The following is a 25,714-nucleotide window of genomic DNA, read 5'->3' on the forward strand; positions in this document are numbered from 1 at the left end:
ACAAATATCAAAGGCGTTCATGCATACAATTATCATATAATCAAATTGTTTTTTATCGTCATAACACAAAAGCATTTCAGAGCTTTTTTTATATCTACATGCTCTTGCTTCCTTAATTTACATGCTACATTGACCACATCACTCCCATCTCTCTCTCCCCCTCTCTCTCCTCTCTTTCTCTCTCATTGAAGTTAAGTATGTCAAAGTCGTAAAGTTTTTCAACAAAAGTACATATAGCGCCTCCTTCTGTACCCTGTCACATACTCCTGCTTTGTTTTTTTAAGAGAAAAAAAAATAAATTAGCCTGACTAAGACTACATCCAACAATTTTTTTTCATATATGGTATTTGAATGAATGATTTTAATTTTTTCAGCCTCACATTCGATTAGGTATTAAGACAACAACCTACTACATTGTGCATCAAAAAGACAGAGACAAAGAAAAAACTAAACAAAAAGTTGATAAAAGATAATTTCTTTGATTTGAAGATGGAAATAGAATCTTTTTTTTTTTATTTATGAGACAGGATTTTTTTTTATTATTGCGCGGGCTTCGAGCTCGTCACCTAACAGAAAAACACGTGCTACTCGTGAAATAAATTCAACACCCAACTACGGAACATCAAAGATACTGTAATGTATATATTTACTACAAAAATGTAATTATGTTATAAGTCAATTAGATACAATGTATGCCCACTTTGGCCAAAAATAGGAAAATCCTGTGTATCAAATATAGCAACTACTTGAAAATTCATATAAGTTTGTGGAAGTAACGAAAAAAATTACTGATGTTGCAAAAAATATTGTCAAATAAGATGAAGTAGCGAAAAAGTCTTCCTGTTTAGTTTCTATAAGTTTGCATTATAGTGAACATTCCACTTAAAAATGAAAAGTCTTGTCAAAGTTGCATGTTAATTTTATTTTTCTGCTCTCTCTCTAACATGTTTGTCGAATGAACATACAAGATATTCAACATCAATTTTTTTTTAGTTTATTATGATAGAGCCTATCTATTTCACATAAGATACCTCAGATATTGAACCATAGGACATGTAATTTTATTTATTAATTATTAGTTGCAATCCCGTAATCGCTTTTGACTTACATAGTAAATTTCTAACTCCATTTAAAAGCTAAGATAAGCATACCTGGAGGGGATAAAATCTCTTTGTTTTAGATAAATCGACCATCATCAAAAATTCATATCAAAAAATGCACAAGATGCATTAAGTGCAGGGTGAGGACACACCTTATATTAGTTTTTGATATGTTACACTTCTAAATTTTGACACCCGCACTTTCTATACTTAACTGTTTAGATGCTTTATATGATTTTAATCGATATATTATTTTGAATTATAAAAATGATAAATGAATGTTAAATAAAATTACATTTTGCTCACATTGAATCGAACAATAAGTCAGTAATAAATGATAATATTTTATTATACGATATGTGTTTTCTTTCGGTATCGTCCTGAATCCTCGGCTTTATTACGTTATGCTGCCTGTACACTTCACAAGATCTGGTCACGTGCTGGAGTGAAATATAATGTAATATAACGCGTTAATTGTTGTCAGTGATCTTTAAGCGAATTTTAGGGTAGGAGACTTTTTCTATGAATTATTATATTTCATCATTTTCAAGAATTCATTTTGTCATCTCATTTTTTTAGAATGGGGGCGTTAGATTTTAGTTAAGATATACATGCAAGGCCAATTTTGCATTATTTATCCCTCCAATACTGAAATGATTTTCTTTAAACAAAGTTTTTACAATGTAGATGGTCCCCCTACTCTTCTTTTTGACCTTATACTTCAACAGGTTTGAAATTTCCTTACATGAAACGAAATTTTGGAAAGTTAACGCCATGGCAACAGAAAGAAAGATTGTATTTTGGACTGTTTTATCCGCAATGCACTGGATGAATTCCTGTAGAAGCCAAACCCTTTCTTCCGACTCGGACACGTGTACAGAGCAAGATGAAATAAAGACTTTAAAAGATCAAACAGCGTTTCTGCAGCAGCTTGTCAGCAATCAGGCTATTGAAACAAAGGTGCTTAAGAAGGAATTAGAATCAGTCAAGGAAGCACTGTCCACATGTAAGAACCTTTTTCCTGATTTTTTTAAAACAGAGTTTTGCATTTTTATTTGATAATATATTATAACAATATTAAGTTTGCCTACCACGTAATGGGGGTAATAATGTAAACTAACTATTATCCATATCATCTTTTTATTTGCAATTCGTCAGTATGAAATTGATCTGCGGCATTATTTTCCGATTTAACAAACATTCTGATTGAATACAAAGCAAAATATTTTTTTTTGCACCGATTAATATTTCCTAGTTAAATGAGGTCATGACACTTGCAGATGCGAACAAAAGTTGGCTTTGAATTAAGGACGCGATTGCACGGCGTCACGTGATCACGTCATTTGGTGAATAAAAAAAGAATGTTTGCTGTAACTATTTCCGGAATAAGGAGCGTCATATGTTTGCGCTCATGACAAAAGGGGTTTATTTTTCTAAAGTAGAGAAAGTATAAGATATTAAAGATTGTTACGATGCACTGAGAGTGTTGGTGAGCGTTGATCATATTTTTTATCTATACGTGCATGTTTTACGATTTGACACGTCTATCTATTGTATATCTCTGAACATTGAAACCTATTTCATTAAAAATAAATTTGATTTATATCTTGAGGTTTATATCAGAATTTTTTTTTAAGATTGTTATTTATCATAGAATCTACATCTATGTATAGATAATTTCCAATAAGAGATTCAGACGGCGTGATTTACTAGATACATGTATAAATATTGATGAACGAAGGCGATTTTGATAAGTTTACGTGTTACGGCGAAGACCACTTATGCCTATAAAACATACCTTTTAAAAATATCTCAGAGGATTTTGTTTTCTCCTATAAGATCTTTAGCATTTTCAGCAGTGACACCGACCGTGTAAACATTCAATCATCGTCGCACATATGTTTGTAAACGATTGTTGTAAAATGTTTTATGCGTCGTATTGAAACACAACACACTTCTTCTGAAAGAATACCAGGGAAGATATGTACATAAAGAAATAAAAGAAGCATGTGAACTCATCATGCTTATGCATGGGAATACATTTGAAAAAATGTTTTTTTTAATCACATGGACATGAAAATATACTGAAAGGAAAAAGAAACGCAGGGTAATTTTTTGAGGTGATTTAAATTTGTTTTTCTCAAAATACTTATTAGTTTTCCTATCTACCTTTTAAAATCATCTTTCTAAAAGATATAACCAAGTTCTCATATGAATATGACTAATTATTCATGAGTTATTGAAGCTCAAATGACGATACCCCCAAAAGTGAAAATCGAAAACTCTCATTATTTTCAATGTCTATCTCTTGCATTTGTCAGAGTCTTGTTTCTCCTTTGCATGGAATTTCATCAAAGTGATTAACTTTCAAACCCTGGCTATATTTAGCATGGGTAACCGCGCAAAAAATAAGTCAAACGGAGCGCGCATGCGCCAGTGAGAGGAATACAACCGTAAGTTGACTGGCTCAAAAAACCAAATTGCGGAATTGTTTTCTTTCAAATTTCGTATGAATGTAATGATTATAATCGTCTACTCTATAAATGGCTGTTTTTGTGGTAGTAAGGTGGCGATTTAAGAGATGGTAGGATGAATAACTCGCTCGTAACATGGTTCTGTTTCGCGTTATCGCCATCGTCACGGTTGATTGAAACCCATTCCAGACCCTCTCTGACAACGGGTAAAACGTTTTATGGGGGAAAATTTACAAGAGACTGCTTAGTAAACCGTTGTTGCCTTTTTCATTGATTGGGCAATTCGAAAACAAGACATCATTGAACTTCCGTAAACTATGCCAAGATTGCAATAAATTCATAATGTGTCTTAATATTGAAAAACGATGTGGATACCTCATATGCATCAAATAATGCAACAAGATTTTTTGAAAAACTCGTCGATATCAAATTGCACGTGTTTTGGGCTTTTTAGCGTTTTCCCTACATGACGTCATAAATGTTACGGTTGAGTAATTCTGAATACAGATTTTGATGCACAGTAACTAAACTTCACTTCTGACCAATTTTCGTAATTTTTGGTCATGTGGTCAAATTTTTATCGAAAATTATGCTACCCTGCGTTTCTTTTTCCTTTCAGTATAGATGTCTCACTCCAGCATATATCATAAAGCGACGGAAAGTTATTTCAATCAATGATTATTTTTGAATCAAAACAGTAGATCTATAGTTTTGACGTCAATTGTGTCATTATGACGTCACAATGGAGATAGCGCTAAATCATCCATGTACAGGTCACTAAGAAGAAACAAGTTATTTTGACCACTGTCGGCGATAAGTAAATCATTGTGCTTCACATATAAAATGAGCATCAGCTGCCAGATTTTCAGAGAAAAAGTATTTATTTATCTATACATATGGCATTTATTGTCTTTAAACAGCTTATGCATATTTAAGGTCCAACAACAAACCATGATATGAAAATCTGTGAAATCTTTTAATATTCTAGGAGGGGGGTGGTGTACTAAAATGCGTGTAGCTTCAAAATTAATCTGATTACCTTACTTCATATTTGAAGCATAAGTCAATTATAATGACTAGTACAGCATATATTACTTTTGGGAAAATTCATTGGATAATTTTTTGTCTGGACGTTTAAAACTGCAATTGAGGTGAAAATATTACTGCAAATATACAATTTATTTTTCCCCAAAAAACAATGGCATTACTACATTTATCAATAGTTTCCGAAACAATTTTTATTTTCAATAAATATAAAGCATATTATTAAATATCTGCAGGAAAATATTAAATTTGCTGCGTGTTTTGTTGCGTGTATGGCATTATAAAACATTCACCTCATAAATATCAAAAGATTAAAAAATGGTGGTTACCATGGCAACTATAACTTCCTTATAAGCTTGATGACCATGCTTGATACTTTGATATAATGGTATCATTCACATTAGGTACATTATGTAAAAATGAGAAAAATTCATTGGGCAGAACTTTTTCACGGACCCGTGTATTCCTTTCCTTAACTGTATCAATTTTCCGAATGAATAATTCTTAGATCTCTAACTAGCTGACATCAAACTGTATATAAGGAAGGTTTTTTGGGTTTTTTTTCACCTGCTTGTGACATCCAAGTGAATAAAAGGATGTTTTCAATGTTTAATTAAAAATAGACTAGGGAATTCCGAAGTTATTAAATGGTTCTTGTAATTTCTTTTCTTACACCCATTTTCCTCTCCTGTGAAGAAATTATGATCGTTGTTGGGATTGGAAGGGAGGAGATTGCCCCTTTTTCTGCCTTAATTATCTGCATGAAAGTAAAAAATAACATTTAATGTAATAAGAAAATACTCATTGAAAGGATGTCGCACCTGATATTGGATCTTAACCCCCTCCCCCCAAAAAAGGTGTATAGAGAATGTCGTCATTTTTTATTATTTTTGGGGAGGGGGATGGGTAGGGGGTTTGAGGGAAGGGTTTTGTAATTTTCAGGCACAAACTACGTTGTTATTTCTATTTCATTCATCCCCCTCGAAAAACAATCCAACGTTTCTGGTATTAGTATTGTAACATAGAAAATTGATAAATATATTCTAAATTTATAAACTTAGTTATGTTTATTTGAACTTAGTTTCTTTATTTCTTTTGGCTGGGATCTCAAATGCATAGCCTGGTAGTAAAATGGCATCTAAAATTTCACGCCTATCAATTATCATATATATTAAAAGAAATATTGCATCATTTTCCGGTCAATATGAACAATGGTCAATATAAAAATTTTCAAAGTTCTTTATTTACCTCGACTTCGGGTTTAGTAATTGGTGTACTCCACATTTGATTTAATCAAGGTATTGACTTTTAAAACAGCGATAATTATGGACATTGAAAGCCGCACTATATTTTTATTTATTTTTCATGTCTGAAATTTTTTTGACATGACTTATTGCATGCATTTTACAAGTCTTTTCTTAACTTCTGCTTATATTTTAGAAAAAGACCATTTTTTCTTCCCAGTTTTGTTATATTAATTTTATATTTTTATAAAAATATATTTGGAATTTACAGTGATGCCTGACCATGTTGCCTTCCATGTGGTAGCCAAGAGTAGTTCCGGTCCTGGAGTGATTATTTTCGATCATGTGATCTCAAATATTGGAAGTGGGTACGATATTACCTCTGGGACATTTAGTGTGCCTACAACAGGGTTTTATGTGTTTTCTTGGAGCATAGAGACTTACGGACAGTTGACTGAGGCTGCTCTTTTAGTGAATGGATTAGAAATGGGAATATCAAAGTCCGACGAAGCCCCCTCTTACTACGACACAACTACTTCTTTTGCCGTTCTTGACCTTAAAATTAAGGACAAAGTATGGGTCAGAGTCAAAAGCGGGCAAGCTGAAGCAATGCATACGATGTTTTCTGGATGGAAGATCAATAAGAGCGGTAAAATATTTTTACGTATTTGAGAAATAATTCTTACAACTTTATCCTTTAAAATTGCAATATATGTCTTTCAACTTTATCTTTAAAATTGCAATAAAAGTCTTACAACTTTATCCTTTAAAATTGCAATTGTCAAAAATTTCTTTACTCTTATAAAAAAAAAAACACAAGTAATAAAATGGAATATTTATGCGGTTTGTGGAACCATTAACACTTATATTATCAGTCAATGCAATGGTAAACATGCCTATGTCCTTGAAAAGAGAGTTATTAGTCAGTATTTTTAATGGATGAAACATTTAGAAAAGCATTGGAACTACATGTCTGGGATTCAAATTGAACTAGTGCTAATTGTAACGGGGACCGTTACAGATGTTCCCCAAACGCTCCCCAACTACATTTTGGTGCCATATTCCCTGGGAGCTTCATTAAATAAGACAAACTCTATGCATCTGAGATTTTAACAGCATTTACAAAGAAGTGTACAAAAATCATTTGAACTTTAGCATTGCACGCGTGCACATGTGAATGCATTTGCGTCATGACCATATCATCTTGTCTACACAATCTATATTTTTAATACACTGAATATTAAAGTATTTAATCCAAAATTATTTAAAAAATACGCTCATTCAAGTGTATGTTTGATTTTACTCATTTCACGTGCACGCACGTGTATACATGAGCATGGTGACCATACCTTCTTGTAGAAGTCCATTACATCTATCTATGTTCTAAATTCCACCCCGTTTGGGTGAAAACTAAGGGAGTTATAGCTGTTAAAAGTTTCAGCCAATCAGATTGCAGCACATGTACACGCATGTGTATGCATGTGCATGGTGACCATACCTACTTGTAGAAGTCCATTATATCTAATCTATGTTCCAAATCCCATCCTGTTTGGTTGAAAACCAAGGGAGTTATAGCTGTTTAAAGTTTCAGCCAATCAGATTGCAGCGCACGTGCATGCACGTGTTTTCATGATAATTGCTTTATTTCATGTTGTAGGATATCCTAATGCATGGCTATGTTCAAAATTTCAAAGGATTTCGTCAAAAAACAAGAAAGATATTGAGACTTTAGTTGCAGCCAATCAGAGCGAAGTGCACGTGCATGCGCGTGAGATCTTGCTATTTTCACCATGTCGTCATGTCTATACTACTAATATATCCTCACATTATGAGTTTCAAAGCATTTCATCTAAAAATAGAACAGTTGTGGCTATATCTATTATATTGGTCATTTCACGTGTTGCACGTGCACGCTCTTGCAAGCACGTGCGCGCAAAATGACCTTGATTCCGCAAATCTACATAACATGTCTACTAACCCTAAAAAGGTTTTACCTACATCGGACGAACAGTTTACAAGATCATTCCCGGACAAAAAAGTTCCAGGAAGAAGAAGAAGAAAAATAATAATAATAACTAGATACGATCTCGTTGCGAGCAACGAGTGGGTCTTCCGTCCGATTCTTCATAAGATAAGATGAGATTTTGATTTAGAATTTTATTCTAAAATAATGATGAAGATTGTGAAGAAGAACGATTTTGCCTCCATAATCTGTAAACAGACATTGAACATTAAGACTTAAAAATTCGACTTTTGGCCCCTCATGCACCCTAATATATGGGATCAGCCCTTTTTTCTTCATATCATCTTAAAGCTCTCACGACATTTCTGAAACACCAAAACACTTTCTAAAATCATATAACAATCAATACCAACAAATTCAACTCAAACATGCAACAAATCTTCTACAACACACTAAACACAGACACTGAATATTACACATTTACTAGATTCAAATTCTCCCGCACCGGAAGTGACGTCATCATTACCATGACAACAACTGACCAATCAGAACAGTGTATTACTACGCGGCATTATTTCCAACATATATATAACCCCTATACAACACTTCTCATACCACTTTCACGGCACATCTCAACATACACTTAAATCCCATTTTCATATATATACATATAAAGGAGACATTCTACGGAACTTCAAATACTTAACAAAACATTTCATATATTACTTAACATAACTCAATTCCATCAAAAACGAAAAAAATATTCTAGAATTCCATCAAACATTTTTGCTTCAGTATTGTATAACAAAACATTGACTGATAAAGAGTTATCGATTAAAGACTTATGGCCTCTCTCGGCCCCTAATTTGAGTACCCAGCTCCTTTTTCTGGATTTTATCTTAATGCTCTCATGATTTAGAACACTTTTTGTTCAACAACTATTCAGAGATTCTCTTTCGTTTTCAAGTTATTTGTAAAATAAAAATTTAGGGGCCAACCCTTCAACTCCTTAATGGGGACGTTTAGCAAAAAATGAAAGGTTGCATATTGCTCAGAACATTATTTTGAACATCTTTTGTTCAATATTACTTATCACAATATTTCCCACTTTTGAGATATAAAGCGTCAAAGATTTAGCCTTCTGGCCCCTTTTGGCCCCTAATTATGTACCATACGACATTCAAATCGTATTATATAGTTGTCGATTGTTAAGATAAACATTTTTGCTTCAGTATTTAATAACAAATACTGACTGTTGAAGAGTTATCGATTAAAGACTTTTGGCCCCTCTCGGCCCTTAATTTGAGTGCCCAGCCCCTTTTTCTTGATCTCATCTTAAAGCACTTAAGATTTTGAACACTTTTTGTTCAACAACTATTCAGAGATTCTCTTTCGTTTTCGAGTTATTTGTAAAATAAAAATTTAGGGGCCAACCCTTCAACTCCTTAATGGGGACGTTTAGCAAAAAATGAAAGGTTGCATATTGCTCAGAACATTATTTTGAACATCTTTTGTTCAATATTACTTATCACAATATTTCCCACTTTTGAGATATAAAGCGTCAAAGATTTAGCCTTCTGGCCCCTTTTGGCCCCTAATTATATACCATACGACATTCAAATCGTATTATATAGTTGTAGATTGTTAAGATAAACACTTTTGCTTCAGTATTTAATAACAAATACTGACTGTTAAAGAGTTATCGATTAAATAATTTTGGCCCCTCTCGGCCCTTAACTTGAGTGCCCAGCCCCTTTTTCTAGATCTCATCTTAAAGCACTTAAGATTTTGAACACTTTTTGTTCAACAACTATTCAGAGATTCTCTTTCGTTTTCGAGTTATTTGTAAAAGAAATATTTAGGGGCCAACCCTTCAACTCCTTAATGGGGACGTTTAGCAAAAAATGAAAGGTTGCATATTGCTCAGAACATTATTTTGAACATCTTTTGTTCAATATTACTTATCAAAATATTTCCCACTTTTGAGATGTAAAGCGTCAAAGATTTAGCATTCTGGCCCCTTTTGGCCCCTAATTATGTACCATACGACATTCAAATCGTATTATATAGTTGTAGATTGTTAAGATAAACATTTTTGCTTCAGTATTTAATAACAAAATATTGACTGTTAAAGAGTTATCGATTAAATAATTTTGGCCCCTCTCGGCCCTTAATTTGAGTGCCCAGCCCCTTTTTCTTGATCTCATCTTAAAGCACTTAAGATTTTGAACACTTTTTGTTCAACAACTATTCAGAGATTCTCTTTTGTTTTCGAGTTATTTGTAAATAAAAAATTTAGGGGCCAACCCTTCAACTCCTTAATGGGGACGTTTAGCAAAAAATGAAAGGTTGCATATTGCTCAAAACATTATTTTGAACATCTTTTGCTCAATATTACTTATCAAAATATTTCCCACTTTTGAGATATAAAGCGTCAAAGATTTAGCCTTCTGGCCCCTTTTGGCCCCTAATTATGTACCATACGACATTCAAATTGTAATATATAGTTGTAGATTGTTGAGATAAACATTTTTGCTTCAGTAATGTATAATAAAATATTGACTGCTAAAGAGTTATCGAATTAAGCCTTTTGGCCCCTCTCGGCCCCTAATGTGATGATCCAGCACTTTTTTCTTGATATCATATTAAAGATCTTGTCATTCTGCACAAATATTGTTCAATATGTTTTAACAAAATAATTATACTTCAAAAGATATGGTGCAAAATGTCTCAAAAAATCAGTCATGATTCGTGTCCTAAATTTTGACCCCTACCGAGCTTCCATACTAGGCACTTCCGGAAATTTTGAAAATATAGGTACAAATCTTCAATATGTCGTCTATTACTCCTGAAAATTTCAGCCTTCTAGCGTTTATCGTTTTTGAGTTTTTGTCCGGACAAAAAGGTCATATAAAAATCGATTAAAGGGCGATAACTTGTGACCGGAAGTGAATTTCCAAAAATTAAGAAAAATGAATAAGGTTCACATTATTATAGATCATCTCTGAAATTTTCAAGGAAATCGACCAAACCGTCTCTGAGAAATCGTCTGCACAAAAATTGGTATGGAGAAAAATAATAATAACTAGATACGATCTCGTTGCGAGCAACGAGTGGGTCTTCCGTCCGATTCTTGATAAGATGAGATAAGATTTTGATGGAGATATTAAAATAATGATAAAGATTGTGAAGAAGAACGATTTTGCCTCCATAATCTGTAAACAGACATTGAACATTAAGACTAAAAAATTCGACTTTTGGCCCCTCACGGCCGCTAGTATTAGGGATCAGCCCTTTTTTCATATTATCTTAAAGCTCTCAGGCTTTGGAACACTTTTTGTTCAACAACTATTCAGAGATTCTCTTTCGTTTTCGAGTTATTTGCAAAAGAAATATTTAGGGGCCAACCCTTCAACTCCTTAAAGGGGATGTATAGCGAAAAACTAAAGGTTGCATATTGTTTAGAACATTATTTTGAACAATTTTTGTTCAATATGGCCCCTTATTATGCACCATAGGACATTTAAATCATAATATATAGTTGCAGATTTTTGAGATAAACATTTTTGCTTCTGTAATGTATAACAAAATATTTACTGCTAAAGAGTTATCGATTAAAGACTTTTGGCCCCTCTTGGCCCTTAATTTAAGTGCCCAGCCCCTTTTTCTTGATCTCATCTTAAAGCTCTCAGGAATTTGAACACTTTTTGTTCAACAACTATTCAGAGATTCTCTTTCGTTTTCGAGTTTTTTGCAAAAGAAATATTTAGGGGCCAACCCTTTAACTCCTTTAAGGGTACGTATAGCGAATAACTGAAGGTTGCATATTGTTCAGAACATTATTTTGAACATATTTTGTTCAATAGTACTTATCAAAATATTTCCCACTTTTGAGATATAAAGCAACAAAGATTTAGCATTCTGGCCCCTTATGGCCCCTTATTATGCACCATAGGGCATTCAAATCATAAGATATAGTTGTAAATTGATCAGATAAACATGTTTGCTTCAGTAATGTATAACAAAATATCAACTGATAAAGAGTTATCGATGAAAGATTTTTGGCCCCTCTCGGCCCCTAATTTGAGTACCCAGCCCCTTTTTCTTGATCTCATCTTAAAGCTCTCAGGAATTTGAACACTTTTTGTTCAACAACTATTCAGAGATTCTCTTTCGTTTTCGAGTTATTTGCAAAAGAAATATTTAGGGGCCAACCCTTCAACTCCTTAAAGGGGACGTATAGCGAAAAACTAAAGGTTGCATATTGTTCAGAACATTATTTTGAACATATTTTGTTCAATAGTACTTATCAAAATATTTCCCACTTTTGAGATATAAAGCTTCAAATATTTAGCATTCTGGCCCCTTATACCCCCTTATTATGCACCATAGGACATTTAAATCATAATATATAGTTGCAGATTGTTAAGATAAACATTTTTGCTTCTGTAATGTATAACAAAATATTGACTGCTAAAGAGTTATCGATTAAAGACTTTTGGCCCCTCTTGGCCCTTAATTTAAGTGCTCAACCCCTTTTTCTTGATCTCATCTTAAAGCTCTCATAATTTCCAACACTTTTTGTTCAACAACTATTCAGAGATTCTCTTTCGTTTTCGAGTTTTCTGCAAAAGAAATATTTAGGGGCCAACCCTTCAACTCCTTAAAGGGGACGTATAGCGAAAAACTAAAGGTTGCATACTGTTTAAAACATTATTTTGAACATCTTTTGTTCAATATTACTTATCAAAATATTTCCCACTTTTGAGATATAAAGCTTCAAAGATTTAGCATTCTGGCCCCTTATGGCCCCTTATTATGCACCATAGGACATTTAAATCATAATATATAGTTGCAGATTGTTGAGATAAACATTTTTGCTTCTGTAATGTATAACAAAATATTGACTGCTAAAGAGTTATCGATTAAAGACTTTTGGCCCCTCTTGGCCCTTAATTTAAGTGCCCAGCCCCTTTTTCTTGATCTCATCTTAAAGCTCTCAGGAATTTGAACACTTTTTGTTCAACAACTATTCAGAGATTCTCTTTCGTTTTCGAGTTTTTTGCAAAAGAAATATTTAGGGGCCAACCCTTCAACTCCTTAAAGGGGACGTGTAGCGAACAACTGAAGGTTGCATATTGTTCAGAACATTATTTTGAACATCTTTTGTTCAATAGTATTTATCAAAATATTTCCCACTTTTGAGATATAAAGCGTCAAAGATTTAGCATTCTGGCCCCTTATGGCCCCTTATTATGCACCATAGGACATTTAAATCATAATATATAGTTGTAGATTGTTGAGATAAACATTTTTGCTTCTGTAATGTATATCAAAATATTGACTGCTAAAGAGTTATCTATTAAAGAGTTTTGGCCCCTTTTGGACCTTAATTTGAGTGCCCAGCCCCTTTTTCTTGATCTCATCTTAAAGCTCTCTAGATTTTGAACACTTTTTGTTCAACACCTATTCAGAGATTCTCTTTCGTTTTCGAGTTATTAGCAAAAGAAATATTTAGGGGCCAACCCTTCAACTCCTTAAAGGGGACGTATAGCGAAAAACTAAAGGTTGCATATTGTTTAAAACATTATTTTGAACATCTTTTGTTCAATATTACTTACCAAAATATTTTCCACTTTTGAGATATATAGCGTCAAAGATTTAGCATTCTGGCCCCCAGTGGCCCCTTATTATGTAAGATACGACATAAAAATTATAATATGCAGTTGTAGATTGTTGAGATTAACATTTTTGCTTCTGTAATGTCTAACAAAATATTGACTGTTTAAGAGTTATAAAATAAAAACTTTTGGCCCCTTTCAGCCCCTAATGTGATGAGTCAGCACTTTTTTATTGATATCATATTAAAGATCTTGTCATTTTGCACAAATATTGCTCAGTATGTTTTAACAAAATAATTATACTTTAAAAGATATGATGCAAAATGTCTCAAAAAATCAGTCAAGATTCGTGTCCTAAATTTTGACCCCTACCGAGCTTCCATACTAGGCACTTCCGGGAAATATCCTGACCATGTTGCAACATGGCAATATGTCCTCTATCATCACTGAAAATTTCAGCGCTCTAGCTCAAGCCGTTTTTGAGTTCCATCACAGACAAGGAGGTCCTCAAAATTTCGATCAAAGGGCGATAACTTCCGACCGGAAGTGAATTTCAAAAAAATGAAAAAAACGTATAAGGTTTAGATAAAGATACACCTTCTCCGAAAATTTCATGTAAATCGGACTAGCCATCTCCGAGAAATCTTCTGCACAAAAATTTTAAAGAAAAAAAAAAAATAATAATAAAAGTGAAAAAGAAACAATAGAATAATAGAAGGGTCTTCCGTTGGAGACGGAAGACCCTAATAAGAAAAAAAGTGAAAAAGAAACAATAGAATAATAGAAGGGTCTTCCGTTGGAGACGGAAGACCCTAATAATAATAATAATAAGAAACAGAGTAAAAACAATATGTTCCCCAACTTCGTTTGGGGAACATAATAATTTTCAGTGAGCAAAACCCTGAGCAATGTAAAACCTGGACAATGAATGATCATAATTAAATATCATCGTAGTATCAGAAAGATTCTTTTTATTCTTTTCAGATATATTTGAAAAACACTATTTATCTGCGAGATATACATCTTCTATATATAGCATATTAAATATGGCAAATAGTTTAACATTAGGATTAATTTTATAGTCTGATAATACGTTATATTAAATTTTATTATATATAATTGATATAATACCGATGATTTCTGTGTATACAATAACAAAATAAATGATAAAGGATGAAGATGGATATACGAAGGATATACTAATTGTGCCACGTACGTTTCACGTATGTAACACATACGTGTATTTCAAACATACGTTTAACGTACGTTATGTGAAACGTATGTAGTCACACATATGTTATACGTACCTTGTACCACATACGTGAAACGTATGTTTGTTATACACGTATGTGATACATACATTTCACATATGTGATACATGTGTTATGTGCAACCATATGTAACACGTACGTGACACAATTAGCTGTGTATCTTCCCTGTGAAATTAATATACTATCGAGTTTGTAATAAAAGTAACCCCTTTTCGATTTTGCACAGATACTCTTGTGATCAACGAAGCCGATAGGCTCAATATCATAATATTGAAAAGAATTCACTGCAAAATGCATTCAGCAGATTCTTTTCTTCACTTTTTAGATTACTTCTTGTATTGATAATTTCTTTAACAAAAAATAAACTATCATGGATTACATCAAATTTGTTACTTTCATTTTCAGGTAGTACGGCATTTTATGCTTCTCTTTCTCGTGATGTGACCGGTTCCCCCATCACCTTTAACAACGAAATAATAGACACAGCTGATGCTTATTCGACAACTACAGGGAAGTTTGTGGCGCCTCTTTCTGGCCTTTACGTTTTTATGATGTCCGGACTTAGGTATGGGGATAAAATTTCCAATTTCAGGTTTTCCTTCAGTAATGGAATTTCTCAGCCACAAGTTTTAGCATACTCGAGCTCCGTAAGGTATGACAGCAGTGGTACCATGACGTTTGCCTGGATGAACTCTGGTGACTATGTCGAGGTTGATGGCTTAAGAATGAGGGCTACATCTATGTTTGCAGGATGGCTGCTGGTCAATGATAACGGTAACTTTAATACTTTTTTACATAAATATTTTAAGTATAAAGTTTTCCCAGGTCTTTTAAAATAAAGGAAAAAACCTCACAGGCTCTTTTGTCTCTTTAGCTCACCCGAGCCGAAGGTTTTCTGATAAAAAATTTTCCGTTGTCCGTCGTCTTTGTCATTGGTGTTGTTGTCATCGTCGTCGTTATTGTAAACTTTTCACATTTTCATCGTCTTCTAAAGAACCACTATTCCGATTTCAACCAAACTTAGTTCAAAGCATCCTAGGGTACAGGTAATTCAAATTTCAAATTTGTTGAAATGAAGGGCCACGGCCTCTTCCAAGGGAATATAATTATGAATAAGAAAAAAAAATGGCATTTTTTCAAAAATCTTCTTCTTAAAAACCACTGGGCCAGGAAAGAACTCATCTGGAACAATTCTCAGGTAGTGTAGTTTTAAGTTTGTTCAAATCATGACCCCCGCTGCAAGGGTGGGGACATAATGGCCGATAAAAGTTTTACATAGGAATATATAGGAAAAATATAGGAAAAAATCTTTAAAATTTCTTCTCAAGCTCTATAGGAACAGGAAAGATGAAACTAATGTTGAATCATCCCCAGGTAGTGTACATTCAAGTTTGTTCAAATCAGGACCCTTTGTGGTAGAGTGGGGGCCACAATGCCCGATTAAATTTTTACAAAGGAATATATAGGAAAAATCTTTAAAAATATTCTTCTCAAGATTTTTAGGAACAGGAAAGATAAAACTCATGTTGAATCATCCCCTAGATAGAGTGAATTTAAGTTTCTTCAAATCAGGACCCTCTTGGGTAGGGTCTTTTTCTCAAGAAGTTATATACAGAAATGAGGGAGGAATTCTCAAGGAGTATGTGAATTAAAACCCCCTCTCTCCCCACCCAAACCCACCATTCAGACAACTTTACAATTCTGATCTGATTTTTGTTTCTCCCTTGCCGATGTGCTTTGGTGAGCCATGTGGCCCCTGGGCTTCTTGTTATATCTGTGGTCAACACATCGCCTTATTTTTGACATGTACGAGGGTTGTTCAAAAAGTTTGTGGAAAATGTCGATTTTAAGGTCACCTGAGTAAACTCAGGTGACCAATTGCTATCCGTTTTCGTCCGTCGTCGTGCGTCGTGTGTTTACATTTGAACATTTTCAGCTTCTTCTCTGCAACCGCTTAACCAATTTCAACCAAATTTGGCATAAAGCATCTATGGGTGAAGGGGAACAAAAATTGTGAATTTCATACACCCTGCAACCCTGAGGCCTGAGGGGTGGAGCCAAAATCACTAAAATTAATGCAATCTTTAAAAATCTTCTTTACTCCTTAACATCAAGCAGTCAAACTGTTTGCATAATTGTAATCAGCATTGAGTTTTCTACCAAAATGGTGAAATTCATGGCCCTGGGTTAGGGGTTCTAGTGCTAGGGCGGGGCTATATAGATTATGTAGTGAAAAAGCATTATTTCTTTGAAAATCTTCTTCTCTGCTCCTGGGCATAAGATAAATAAACCAAGTACATAGTTTTGTTGAAGAAGGCAGCTTTTTCCAAAATTGTGAATTTCATGGCCCTTGGGTAAGGGGTTCTTAGGTGCTAGGGTGGGGCTATATAGATTATATAGTGAAAATGCATTATTTCTTTGAAGGTCTTCTTCTCTGCTTCTGGGTATTTAATAAACAAACCAAATACATAGTGATGTTGAATGATGCAGCCTCTTCCAAATTTGTTAATTCAATGGGCCCTGCCCCCCCCCCCTGGGGTCTGAGGGGTGGGGCCAAACTCACTAAAATTAAATTCAATCTTTAAAAATCTTCTTCTTTACTCTTGAACATCAAGCAGTCATACTGTTTGCATGTTTGTAATAAGCATTGAGTCTTCTACTAAAATTATGAAATTCATGATCCTGGGGTCAGGCGTGCTTAGGTGCTAGGGCAGGGCTATATACATGTAAATTATAAAGTGAATAAGCATGATTTTTTGTGAAAATCTTCTTCTCTGCTCTGGGTATTAAATAAACAAACCAAATACATAATTATGTTGAATAATGCTGCCTCTTCCAAATTTGTGAATGTCATGGTCCCTGCCCCCCATGGGGCCTGAGGGTTGGGGCCAAAACCACTAAAATTAATGCATTCTTTAAAAAATCATCCTTTTTACTCCAGAACATCAAGCAGTCAAACTGTTTGCATTATTGTAATCAGAATTTAGTCCGCTACCAAAATTGTGAAATACATGGCCTTGGGGTCAGGGGTTCTAATAGGTTCTAGGGCGGGACTATATAGATTATGTAGTGAAAAAGCATTATTTTTTTGAAAATCTTCTTCTCTGCTCTTGGTATTTAATTCAGTATGAAAGTTGTTACATGATACTCAGGTGACCTATAAGACCCGTTGGCTTCTTGTTGTTAAACTACTTACAATAAAGAGTCTTTACTTCATTTTAAAATCAACATGTTTTGTAACCAGGGGGCATAGATAATGGCAATTTAAGATCAAAAACTTAGTGTCAAGAATTTCTTTTCAATACTATCCCTATACATTTCACATAGTATTGTTCAATGATCATTTATTTCAACCCTTTTTGTAGCACTTGACATTAATTTTTTCTAACAATTGTTCTCCTTGTATAATAATACGTTTGTCGAGGTTTTATTTTTTTTTACAGCTTCATTGTGCTTTCACAAGGCAAGTAACTCTGAAGCACCTATGTTTTTCTATGACTCGTCAATTTATTAAAGTTTGCTAATATTTTACCCGGAAAACCGTTTCTTTAGAGAGTGCCCTCGTTCTAAACAGAGTCTCTGTCACTCGAATACCGCCTGTGTCATTTATTAGCATTTTTACGAAGGTTGGACATAATAATAAGGAATGACTTTAAATTTTGTCCCAATTATTTGCTTCTGAATTATTAAGCAAAACTAACCCAAACAAGGTTTTACTTGAATAACTTGGAAAAGTTAGAGTCATTTCTAAAATAACCTTTCACTATTATATCCAGAAATTAAAGAGTTTGTTTTACTTTGTAGAAAAAAAAATCCGAAACTCTCGATAGTTAGTCACCACTTTTATCCTTCCTTGGATTTCTTTATGTCTATTAATTTCAAAAAAAGGTGGAACAAATGCTGATGAGAACAAGGATTTGAAAGGCATATGTTTTTTTCTATTATAAATTTGTTTTTATTTTGAGAATACTTAATTTTTCCAATAATTATGTATCTTTTATTGCTACAAATATCAAAATTTTGTATTTATTTTATAAACAATCATAAATGATACTTGAAGAGAAAACGCTCATTTTTTTACGCCTCTTAATTGTCAATACGTGGTTGATTTCTATAAAATCAACTCTTAGCAATAAGTAGTGCGAATGCAAATATTGATGACTAGGAGGGGCGTTCAATAAATAATGTCATTGGGACTCGGAAAGAAAGCAAGAAAACGTTTTTCTATGATTTAGTCTGAATGATTTAAATAAAATATTCTCTTTTAATTAAAACACATGTCCGTAACATTTTTATTCAATTTCTAATTGTTTTAGAACACTTTTTGAGTATGACCCTCTATATACTGGAATATGGCAGGTCGTATGATTTGCTCTACTTGTTTTTTTTTCTTTCTAATAGATGTTTATGTAAGTTTGGGAATGAAACATGTCAAAGGTTGAAAGATCTGGCAAATTTTGTCGATGTGTCAAAAAATCAACTTTCTGTTTATCCCCAAAACTCTCTTTTTTTTCTTCATGGCCTGTTGTTTTGGATGCTGTCATGAAGAAATTTAATGTAGCGAATTCCCCATTCTGTTTCATTCCTCTCATAAACCTTTCAATTTTTGGCAAAAAATAGTTGTCTAGACTCCACCATGAACTTCCTCCCTATATATGAATTTGAACAACAATACCGCTAATATTTAAGAAATATTCAGACGGTACTCATTTTTGATGCTCATTATACAATTTTAGTTTATTGAAATCAATCTGTTCACTTGTCTATAAAACAGACATTGGCTGCTGTAAATTTAACATATTTCAGTTAATATATTTTTTGGATATTAACAAGTTTCACAGCTGCTTTAATGAAGCTTTTTATTTTACTCTAGTTTACTGATTTTTGACCATTTTTTTTAATGCAGTGTCTCGAATAGCCCTTGTTTTCCAGCTTCCCACAATGAAATAATGCGATGAAAAGTGGTCACATAAACTGTTATCAATTCATTAAAGATTAAAAAAATGAGAGAACACCAAGCTTAATGTCAAATTATTTTTATGTTGTATGTCATCGAGTTAATGACATTATTTATTGAACGTCCCTCGTATTATAATTATCATCATCTTTATTGTAAACGGAATAATTAGCATTTTCAAGTCATATTTTCTGAAAACTGAAGGAAAAAAGGGTAAAAACAAGAAGTGTTTGTAAACACAAATGCCCCTATATGGCGACATTGGGAAGATTAAACATTTCTTAAATGCCAATGAAATATGTTGGTACCCGACAAGAAATAAAACTGTGAAATTCGAAAGCGCTAGCACAACCTGTCCAAAAGTTATGGCCAAGATAAGTTTATGAAAGTTTTGCCAGTCACTAGTGTCAAGGTCACAGGGTCAAAATTGTTGGTTTCTAGAGAAAAATCTTGTAACATGGATTAAATATGTAGTATACATGAAGTATGAAAACCCTAGCCCTAACCATTCAGAAGTTATGCCAAGGTTTGTTTTTAAAACATGGGTAAAACTCCAAGGTCATAGGTCAAAGGGTTAAGGATGTTAGTATCAAATGAAAGGTATTTTCGCAAGAATCAAATTTGTGAAATAAAAAAGACCCAGCCCTAATTATTCGAGAGTTAATGTCAATGTATTCTATGAAACGTCTTTTTAAAAGGATTACAAATATGTAGTAGAAAAGTCCTAGGATTTACTGTTCAGTTACTGAGTATGACCGAGTTTAATTTTTTTTTAGGTTTGCTAATCTCCAAGATGGAGGTAAAAAGGTCATAGATGTTAGTATCCCATGGAAATTCTTGTCATAAAAAAACATTTAAAAACATTTTTTCAGCATGGAAGTCCTAGAATGTACCGTTCGGAAGTTATGCCCAAACTACAAGTTTTGAATTTAGGTGGTTAAAAAGTCATATTTGGTGATACCCCATAAAAAGTCATGTCACAAGGAATAAACATGTGAAGTATGTAGGTCAAAAGTTTATGCAGACAAACAGCTAGACAGATTGACAGACACACGGACGGAAACGACATAAACGACATACCCTGAATCTTTGATCACAATACTCTGATGTACACAATTACAATGTATATATTGTTATTTAATATAATTTATTCCCATTTTTTCTTTTCAGTGTCAAAATCAACTTTTCCAGCTTTTCTTGCTCATGCACGTCTTGGTTCCGACAGTACCCCAGTCGTTTATGATAAAGCTCACGGTGGTTATCACCATGGTTACTCGACAAACACAGGAGTCTTCACTGCCGATCGTGATGGACTTTATTTGTTTTTGTGTAATACTGAAACTTTTACGAGGGCTACAGTTACTGCTCTGAGAGTCAACGAAGTGGAAATTTTCGAAACGAGGTCAGACGCACGTCATGTTAATTTTGATAGCACTTCCGCTGTCACTGTTCTTCATTTATCTTCAAACGATCGTGTCTCTATAGGTGTTAAATCGGGGAGAGTTGACGAAAAGCAGTCTCTTTTTTTTGGTATACTTTTACATGAAATGTAACAAAACGTTTAATCATATTTTTGTGTGGAATGGTTAACATTGTTTTTTCTGTTATTGCAGCCCAGAGGACCAGGCTGCTCTATACATATAAGTTAAAGAGTTGGTATATGGGGATTGAGGTGGTTGAGTTGAAGCTATTCAGGTTTTCTAAATATTAAAAAAAGAGTTTTAATCAGAATGTTCTCTCCCATTCTAAATTACGAGATACACAATGTAATTACTTTTATAAAGTTTCACATATTTAATACATAAAAATGCTTATCATTTTCTAGCGAAAATACGACAGATCCCTTTTTTAGAACGTCAAATTTTACTTATTGCATGAAAACGTACTTTACGCAATTCATGTTTTATATTTTTAAAGTGAAATACATTTTTGAAAATAGGTGAAGCTGTTATTTGATTTTAATTTATATTTTATGCAGCTAACATTTAATTGAGGAATTAATAAAGTTTAAAAGGGTATCGTTTGTGTTCGATTTTCATCCGACTATAAGTTTTCAAAGTATTCTCGACTGTCATCTCCATAATTTAGACGCATGCCTTTTTCACACATATCTAAGCGGTTAGATGATCAAGACTCATTTCCATTGTTTATTTAATTTACTTATTTCCAGGGCGACAATTGATGATTACGTCAATGTTTTCTTGTTAATTTTATATGTTACTTTCAGCATTAGCGACTCACATGACAACCGGAAACAATGCTATAATGTTAAATACGCATATAATTCTCAAGAGGTTTTTCAACAAACGCACGGTACTTGCAAATTCAGAAAAAAAATAAAATTTATGATGAAAGGCTTTGTGGGTATTTACATGTAGCAAACAATAGGGTAAATATTTTCTTTTAAACTGAATTATTTAGAGAAATGAAGCGAGGGTTTGGACGTTTCCTTAGAGGTGAATGTACCTACAATTATTTCCGCTCAAATGCTTGCGAAACTATTGTAACTGGAATGTCAGTAGAGATTGATAATGATTTTTTGGATGTTAATTTCAACTACTCCCCCAAAAACTGTCATCATTTATATATTTTCATGCAAAGTAGCATTTAAATATTTGATTAAAGATAAAATAAAACATCACAATGATTTTAGTATTTTTTTTTTATTAAAATCGGAGATGTTCTGTTGTGTCTAGCATTTCAAATGATTTCATAAATGCAATAAACACTACATAATTATTTAAATCTTACAGGGAAATGCTGATTCATAATAGAAGCAGCTTTGATGATGCAGAAAAGTCTTATCATAAAAACTGATTAGATAATAAGGTTGTGCTAGTGCATGATGCAATGATAGTTGCACCATCCTCATAGACTGCATAAGGAAATAGGAAATATAGCTCAAAAAAGATACATTTGATTTTGATGAAATTCTAAAGATACACCTAAATTAACCAGGAGCTGTGCTCACTCCAACATGGCAAGTGTCCCACCTCTGCTGTTTAGGGGTCTCTGTTTGCTCTGTTCCTATTTTGAAATATTTAATAGTCTTTGAGCTTGAATAGTCATTGTTATCTCAGCATACGGGTATTTAATTATTGTAAAAAAAAAATGACATTTTTTTTTATCGTTTGGCTACACACAGCTTTAACCAAGCAGTCATTTTCCGTGACAAGGAATGCTGTTTACATTTCAGATGGTGGCAACAACAGTTGAGAGATGCAATGGAATTTTAGAATAGTCATGAAATTAGATAAACACATTGAAATTATTTTTAAGAGAGTTATTTTTTAAGTAAATGGAATGAAATAACCTTACATTTTTGCTTTTGCGATATGTATTCATCAATTATCTTATTAGCTTTTATAAGACATTTTAAATTACTTTTCTTACTAAGTTCTAGTAAATATCAATAATATTTCATAAAACAGATTTTGTAATGTTAAACATCTTTTCCAGAACTTATCTTGGTGCTTAAATCACTGACTGAAAGCTGGGTGAATGTTTCATTTACAGTTAAGCACGTCGGCAACGTGCTGCATAGAAGGGATGTTTCCTTTGTAACACATGGAATTTGTTTTATTGCATAGTCTATTAATTCTCCCTTCATAATCTTAAATTCTGAAAACACTTCATAAAACTACATATCGATAGGATGTGAATTCGTATTCAACGAAGTGTCGGTTCGCGTGTATTGTAACTTTACACTCATATATCTCAAAAATGTTGTAAAGAATAGTTGCAACAGCTGGAGCCAGCTGTTTATCTGTTATCTTTTATGCGTTACTGAAACTTGTAAGATTATTTTCGAAGCATTTCAGTGGATCCAACTTTACTTTGGGAGGAAAAAATTACGAAATGCAATCTGGACTTTATTTATTGTTCAACAACAGGATTTTATAAATAAAGAGGGTGTCGCCACGAAGTTTTCAATTTAATAATTCATTTAAAAGGGGACAATATCATAAAACAATAATTAACTCCTTTGGTGATGAATATAGTTTGCTATTTATCAGAAAAATATCAAAATTGACCTCGGTCAACGTTGATATTTTCTGATTAATAACAAATGCTACAATCCGGTAGATCCTAATTCTTTTAAATTACTAATTTTGTCAGTCTTCTATTTTGTAATTTATTTTTTAAAAAGTAAAAAAAAAAGTCATATTCATAAAAGAACAAGGTATGGTTTCCATACAAATCTTGCCCTGCGATTTTTTAAAACAAAAATGAAAATGGTGTAAAATACGAAAACTAATGCTTTGTGACTCATTGACATTCCATGAAGAAAAGAGCACACAAATCATTTTTCTCACATGTTCTAAATGCTAATTGTTAGTTCATAAACATTAGCATTTTCCCGTATTTTCTTCAAAAGTTGCAAAAGACACAAATTTTCAATGAAATTTTCTTTTAGAAAATGTTCTCCACAAGCATCGCCCATAAAAATTTTAAGATATTTGATATTTTGTTGTTTTTTTTTTTCACAACATATCAAAAAATGAAAGTTGGCGACAGCTGTGGACACTATTTTTTGAAAGAAAACTACCCTTGAAATTGGTTAATTAGATGCTTTTTGTTACAAATAGAGAAATGCGTCACATTAATTACGTCATATTTACAGAATGGTAATCCGTTGTGCTATATATTTTTCCTGATCTATCACAGTCATATACGTGAGTAATATTTCAGCCATTTTTAAGACTTTTTGATGACATTACTGTTTAGGGCACAACAAAATTGAAACCATACATTCTTCTTTACCATGCCAACAAATATTTCCCAAAATTAAAACAACAAGTAAAACAATCCTTCCCCCTATCATACTGCGGGCTTACTGGAATGCACTTTATTTATTTAGAGAAATTATTCATTCCATTGATTATAAACATAATAAAGGTTATCTGAAAAGGATTTTATTGAAGAGACTATGCTTAAAGACATGAACATGATATAATTAGCATCTTACAAAGATATATGTACCAAGGATCAATCCATGTCCAGTTTAAACAAAAAAGAAAACCAAAGCAATTCCCATTTTACTTTTTTAACAAAAATCTCGTCTTACAGGCATTAAATTAATTTCGTATATCGAATTCAGTTTCAGTCAACAAATAAAATACTCAGTAATAATGTCTTTATTAAAATAGCACCTATGATCTTAACGCACAGAAAAGTCAATCAAATGTATAAATATATTAAAGGTGCAGAGTAATGTAGATTTTCAAACAAGCAAATCCTCATCGATGCTTCTTAATACACACTTTCAGTTATGTAGGATAGTGAGAAGAACTCTATCAATCTTTGCATGCTTTGATCATTATATATATACACTGATTAATGCCACTGTCATTATGAAAAAAATATTACAGACTCCTTCACATATTTCTTAAACGTTATCATAAGGTCATTTTTAGGATTCGGGCATTGGTCCTTATTTACATCAACTGCAATCAGCTCTTTGTTCCCTGCAGAAAGAAATTCAAAAACTATTTTTATGGCAAGCCCGTTTTGCTATTTATTCGGAAAATAAATTTTATCTTAAAATTACACAGATATCTCTCATTTTAGAGAGATATCTCTTAACTTAAAGAGATATCTCTTATTTTTAAGAGATATCTTTTAAAGTTAGAGAGGTATACATGTATCTTATACTTAGAGAGATATCTCTTTTTCCTTGAGAGATATCTCTTTCTCCCTGAGAGATATCTCTTTCGTGAAAAGAGATATCTCTGCACGTTAAAGAAGAGATATTTCTTAACATTAAAGAGATATCTCTTTTACCTAGAGAGATACCTCTTTCACTTTGAGAGATATCTCTTTCACTTTGAGAGATATCTTTCCAAGTTATAGAGATATCTCTCAAAGTGAAAGAGATATCTTTCAAAAGGGTCTAAAAGAGATATCTCTCGAGCAAAAAGAGATATCTCCTTATTGCAAAGAGATATTTCTCTTCATTATTTTTATTTAAATTCCATTTGAAATGACTTCTCCCTTTACCGGAAGTAAGCTTTTTATTCACGGAACATTACAATCGTAA

The 25,714-nt window shown here is 32.9% G+C and overlaps 1 protein-coding gene across 1 annotated transcript; it reads left to right on the top strand.

Annotated features, from left to right (window-relative positions):
• The first annotated feature begins 1,823 nt into the window (after positions 1–1,823).
• On the top strand, positions 1,824–22,273 carry LOC134269331 (uncharacterized). Its single transcript, XM_062751525.1, has 4 exons — positions 1,824–2,106; positions 6,134–6,511; positions 15,123–15,491; positions 20,845–22,273. The coding sequence occupies exons 1-4, from the start codon at positions 1,875–1,877 to the stop codon at positions 21,225–21,227; spliced, it is 1,362 nt and encodes a 453-aa protein (XP_062607509.1). The 5' UTR covers positions 1,824–1,874; the 3' UTR covers positions 21,228–22,273.
• The last annotated feature ends 3,441 nt before the right edge of the window (positions 22,274–25,714 follow it).

The sequence above is a fragment of the Saccostrea cucullata genome, unplaced genomic scaffold (genome assembly GCF_032062105.1).
Source record: "Saccostrea cucullata isolate Sc308-1 unplaced genomic scaffold, CSIRO_AGI_Scuc_v1 ctg770, whole genome shotgun sequence".
In the NCBI taxonomy this organism is placed as follows: domain Eukaryota; kingdom Metazoa; phylum Mollusca; class Bivalvia; order Ostreida; family Ostreidae; genus Saccostrea; species Saccostrea cuccullata.

Coding starts and splice junctions, on each gene's coding strand:
- LOC134269331 (XM_062751525.1), top strand. CDS start 1,875: ATGGCAACAGAAAGAAAGATTGTATTTTGGACTGTTTTATCCGCAATG. Junction 2,107..6,133: donor CAAGGAAGCACTGTCCACAT/GTAAGAACCTTT, acceptor TGGAATTTACAG/TGATGCCTGACCATGTTGCC. Junction 6,512..15,122: donor ATGGAAGATCAATAAGAGCG/GTAAAATATTTT, acceptor TTTCATTTTCAG/GTAGTACGGCATTTTATGCT.